Source organism: Triticum dicoccoides, chromosome 4A, assembly GCF_002162155.2.
Source record: "Triticum dicoccoides isolate Atlit2015 ecotype Zavitan chromosome 4A, WEW_v2.0, whole genome shotgun sequence".
NCBI lineage: Eukaryota > Viridiplantae > Streptophyta > Magnoliopsida > Poales > Poaceae > Triticum > Triticum dicoccoides.
In genome coordinates, this window is record NC_041386.1 from 637,517,396 (window position 1) to 637,523,087 (window position 5,692).

At 38.8% G+C, this 5,692-nt stretch overlaps 1 protein-coding gene and 1 long non-coding RNA gene across 3 annotated transcripts in view; both read right to left on the reverse strand.

The window, feature by feature from the left end:
- Positions 1-1,577: 1,577 nt before the first annotated feature.
- LOC119289493 lies at positions 1,578-3,480 on the reverse strand. Of its 2 annotated transcripts, XR_005141526.1 has the most exons (5): positions 3,339-3,480; positions 2,719-2,828; positions 2,542-2,594; positions 1,800-1,874; positions 1,578-1,731 (listed from the first exon to the last, which is right to left on the reverse strand). It is a non-coding gene; the product is annotated as an uncharacterized LOC119289493 (long non-coding RNA). The 2 variants fall into 2 exon arrangements; XR_005141525.1 differs by lacking the exon at positions 3,339-3,480 and having other exon boundaries at positions 2,719-2,989.
- An 870-nt stretch (positions 3,481-4,350) lies between these two features.
- The window catches only part of LOC119289494, a 1,876-nt gene continuing 534 nt past the window's right edge, over positions 4,351-5,692 (reverse strand). Inside the window, exons 2-3 of the mRNA XM_037568800.1 lie at positions 5,015-5,100; positions 4,351-4,707 (exon numbers count right to left, since the gene is read on the reverse strand). Of these exons, the coding sequence (XP_037424697.1) occupies positions 4,408-4,707; positions 5,015-5,100 (386 nt within the window). The 3' untranslated portion in view covers positions 4,351-4,407. The remainder of the gene's footprint in view (positions 4,708-5,014; positions 5,101-5,692) is intronic.

The window sequence follows — 5,692 nt, forward strand, 5'->3', positions numbered from 1 at the left end:
GTTAGATTAGTTTATTTTTCATGTCCTATAACCCAAAAAAAGCCAAAAAAGAAAGAAAGATTAGTTCATCCTTTGCACCTATCTTTTTAGCCTTTAGCAATTTTTGCATCTAGTACTTCCGTAGTTGAATTTTTGGTTGCATCATCCTACAAATAGTGCTGGTTTAGATTTGTACGAGAAAATTTTGTCTACTAGATCGAACTTTTTTTTCTCCATCATAGTTTCCGCCGCAAGCTCGTCCATAATCTGAAAAAAAAACTATCAAAATTGCATTGGATTCCTTTGTTTTGCGTGCAATCCGAAATCTCATCTGTTACACGTCGTTGTTGTCCGCCCTGATGCGTACAGCAGCGCCGTGTTGCATCAAACATCAATTCCACTCATGTCTATCCTCAAGCGCCAGTTTCTTGTTCGCCATGGTGCTCCACTTTATAGCCACGTAGGTTTGCTTTGGATAGGCAGCATCATCATAACTAGATCGCGCGAGAGTGCTGATCCCAACCGATAATAATAAAGTGAAGAAGAAACATTCAATTACCCCATGCATCCCATTGGTCCATCACCGAAAGTCTTAAATTATGCTTAATCACTCAATATATCATCACATATATCCATTGTTGTAAGCCATGTATTTTCATACGTTTTAGCTCAAAACCAAACCAAACTGGTGAACAGGATAATATAATATTTCATCACAAAGCATAAAGACCCGATTCATACCATACGATCCAGTCATAATGATCGCCCATGACAATAAGTTCATTACAAAGGATAGAGTCTAATATACCAAAAGACCAGATTGATAGAGCAGTACACGAAACATATATGGTTCGGCTATGGCATAACATCAGACTACCTATATATATGGATAGAGAGTTTGGTCTGACTGCCTTGTCGCCCGGCTCCTCCCTGCATTGTAAACACATGTTGATCGACATTATGTGTTACACAAAGAATCCATAGTGTGCCATACGAAAATCAACACAGCAAGAATACAGTTCTTTTTCTAACCCTTATGCCTTATGAATAGTGTTAGTTATCTGGCAAATAAATAGCTCCTATTATTACTACTCCCTCCGTCCGGAAATACTTGTCACCAAAATGAATAAAAGGGGATGTATTTAGATGTATATTAGTTCTAGATACATTCCTTTTTATCTATTTTGATGACAAGTATTTTCGGACGGAGGGAGTACTCGCATAGTGAACATGCTAAATAATCGTGTTAACAAATGACAATAGTTAAAAGTTGATAATGCAAAAGGAATGTGTTAACAAATGACAAAAGTTAAAAGTTGATAATGCAAAAGAAAACATGATTATAACACCTTTAGAATTAGTTTGGTAATGTTCACTGCAGCAAGACACAAAATTCATGTAGTTCTTGGTAGGCATAAGTTACCAGAGTCCGCAAACATGAGTAATCCAGTCAGCTAGCAATCAGCCAAATGTAGGGCTGCCAACCAAATTTCTAACATAATCGTTTTACTAACAGGGAAGCGACAATATACTTTGCTGTATATCCAAATATGCTTTAGGAGTCATCAGAAAAATTCTTGTATAATATTGGTATCCCTCTTAACAACAAGGAACAATCTTGGTACACGACATCTATCTGTTTATTATTCCAAGATACCAAGATACGGGAAGCATACTAAAAAGCAACATCCTTGCACCAAAACAGCGGAAATAGTTTCTTGTAACAATTCATAATATGCTTTGCAATTTCCCCTGCACAAACAAAAGAACTATCTGAGCTTGTGGGTAGCAGGAGAACTCCAAAACAAAATCAGACCTACAATTTAAGTGCAGGGTCCCAATATAGTAGCTATTGATCACCCCATCAACAAGGCGCCATGATGTTCATGAGTTTTCTTTAGCATGCATTCAGAAATCACTGTTAGATACAAGATCATCACCTAACATCATCAATTAGCATGAGCTTTTGACCAATATGCAGCAGACTTAAACAAACAGATTATATAAAAGCAAAACTGACAGTCTGCTGAAGGTTTATACATCCAAGCAACAAATACAAGTAATAACACTCCAAAAGCTCTAGGCTATTATTTGATATAAGACCATTTTTTCGCAGCAAATACATAACTTGAACCGATAAAAGAGGTAAATGTTTTAACATTATCACAGCACTGGGGCTATATTATTCCTTATTATGGACTCAGAATCACTTGCCCATAAAAAGCCGTAAAGATTGATGTAATATTTTTCATCTAACATAAAAACCACCAATCCACCTTAGCAAGTAATAACGGGAACTCAACTCTTGTGAGAAAGTAACTACTCAGTCACTCTATTTAGACTACATTTGCAGTCACTTCCAAAATTTCAGGAAAAATGTCACAGTCCAGAAAGTGCATCGAGTTTAACATGCCATTAAACTGAACCGAGGTAACAAGTTCACTTCCCAACCGTTTTAGGCATCTCGGATTTACACACAATCTACACATTTGCTCATCACACAAATTAGGAGGCAACAATAATGATATACCCATCAAGTTCACTGCAATCTTTTTATCCTACCTGAGATGTAGCCTGCAGGTGGACGTTGGATTCAAGGTTGCCTGGCCCCAGAACTGAAACAGTAGCAAGCAATTATGAGAGTTATTAACAAGAAAATAAATATGCATTGGTAGTTAAAGAAAATGTCGCGACAGATGGCCAGAGATAACAGTTACTACTATTGTTGAAATAACTTACAGTGGGACAATGCACAAGCTTGACTGTTCACAAGAAATAAATAATATCTTGTTCTTCTTCCTCTACACCGAACTCTCCCGCGAGATTATTCCTCCCCTCCTTCCTCAGATCTGCCACAATTGTATTTAGAAAATGCACGAGGACATCCTCAATTTCCCAAAGGATGTCGCCTACTGAGCAGTACATGTAGACAATTATGTCCAAGCCTATCAGGCTATAAACTATTATGCTCAACTGAAAAAGCAAATATTGAAATAATAGTTATTTCAAATTTCTTTTATGTGCGCTGCACATGGTTTTATAAGTCTGTATAATTAATCCATATACAAATAAACATATATTTAGTATTTCTATATGGTTGAGATCTAGGACATTGTTTACCAAAACTTTGTTACTATGATATGTTCTTCAAATGTGCCAAACATACAAGTTTTTTCCCACTCCCTACGGTTGTAAGGTCATGTGTTAACTAAAGATCGACAGTCAACACCAAATCTTTATGTCTATAAAATGCGAAAGGGACAACCTTTTTACTGATTAGTTTCAAAGTCAACTAACATGTATTGATGGTTTGTATGGAATATATATTTTAATTAAATTGTCTAGATAGATGTACACACCTCAAGAAAAATAGCAAGGAGAGACTATAATCATCTGGTCTGAGCATCAGTATAGGTGTTGGCTAAGACTTGTTACCATAAAACCTATATTCTGTAAGAACATCATCATAAAGAGAGGTGATATCGCGCCATCCATACTCGATATATTAATCATAGAATACGCTTTCTCCAAAACACAAACGCGAGTATCTTGAGATAGTTTCTCAAGATATGAAGAATGAGAATGGATCACAGTACATATATGCACACAGTAATAGCATTATGTGTCAATAGCCACAGAGAAAAGAAAGAAGGGAATTGTCCATCATGTGGGTGATCATAGTGACGGAGATATCGACAATGTGGGTGAGTGCCCTATAACCTCAGCTTTGCTGATGAGTATATCTAGGTGCATCCAAAATATACATGATTATTTTTGTTCTGTGCTACAAGGAAAGTGCATAGAGCTCATTTGCTTTGCCTCGTATGATTTTAAATTCTACATAATACTTCAATAGATGATAAACCTAAAGAATATGTTTTTGCTTATGTTAGTTGGAGGCTTTACTTAGAACGCATTTGTCAAAACATGTTGTGTTTCAGCTTTAATAATAACTAAATCATTGCTTCATGAATTCAGCTAACTCTACCGCAAATACCAGTTAAATTTCTCTTGATACGGGGTAACTAATTGAGCCATAGAAAAACAAAACTTGGAATGTCAAAAGGACGTAGAAAGAGTCTATACAGATATCACGACACAACAAGATATAAAATAGGATGTAATAGTGACTATGCTTTATTTCTAGTAAAACTATCACAGAGAAAGAAAATTGTTGGACAAACAATCCTCTCTTTTTCATATGTGATTGTACAAACAACCATATGTTTTCATGTGTAACAAAAACACTAATTACAACTCAAACGTTAGAAATTCTAACCAAGGCCCCCTTCCATACACAAAGGAACAAAACCACCAACATTTCCATGCACAAAGGAACAATAATGTTAGGCCCTACCTGAATCCAGACAAGGAACAAAAAAGCATATATTTACACCCCATCAAAAAACAAGCATGGAAACAAAGGAACTACAAAAATATACAGCATAGAGAATAGTACATTTGGCCTTTACCAGAAAAGGAAAGCCTCATTGGCCAACCAGGGCAAGCAGAACATGGTGAGCCCCAAAACACAAATTGCCATGCAACCATACACCTAGCTCTGGAAAAGAAGATGCGTGGATAGGAGGAGAAGAGGGGTTGATATGCAGATCCGTGAATGGAGACGCAGGAGGGTGCTGATAGACGGTGTGCAGGCCCAACCCCGGCTTGCCGCTCAGCCGGCGGAGACGACATTGAGCCCTCAATGCATCGACGACTTTGTGTTCGCTGTATGGAGCCGCAGAAAAAGGAGATCAGAACTGTGTATATATGGACATCTATGAGAGAGTGAACACTGGATGCAGAGGAGAAAATGGAACCAAATGGTGATCATTACTATTCAACTTGAAAGGAAGCACAGTTTATATCCATGATTTCCCTCTTGTGAAGCAAGCATCAAACAACACAGAAGCAATGAAATTGCACATTCAAATAGAACAATACATGAAATGCTCTTGTGTCGAGAACAATTGCAAGTATTTTGTGCACATCACATCAGATTTGCAGGGGTAGCTCGAGAACGGGTGGGGCTCACCACGTGTGGGGGTAGCAGGAGGAATAGGCAGAGCAGCCTTGAGGGCCCGTCCACCTGCAGAAGCAGCTTGTCCTCATCGGAGCAACCTTCACATAAAACAAACGCAGGAATCAGAATAAGAGGAGATGAAGAAACAAAGAAGAGATTCATGCCCACCCAGAATAGTCAGAGATCCACCCAGAACAAAGACCATAATAAACTAAGAGCCTAATCAGGTTGTCATGGTTATGAACATATATAGCAGAACAATTAATGATTGATGCTGCTAAATCAACAATCCAAAGCTGAAGCTTTTTTGATACATGGCTGCTAGAAACATGCAAATACAATGAATTAGAGCATCTCCGGCCGTTGGAGCCCCCCAGGACAATCGTCGGGCCAAATATAGCACGTCCTGGGGGGCAATACACCTTCGCCGAATGAAACGCGAGGACGTTTTGCCAGCCGTTGGTGCCCCCAGGACAGTCGCCAGGCAAAAAGTGAATGAGTGGACCAGAAAAAAATGATACATGGAGGAATATGATTGGCTGTTGCTTCCGCCGACGCCCCTAGCAGCCCCCCAGCGCGTTGGGTGTGGCCTGGGTTCACCGGCACCTTTCTGAGGTCTTGGGGGCATGGCTGGGCCTTTTTTTGCCATTTTTAGCTCGCCGGCAGAAGAAAAGGCGCCTGGGGGTGGCA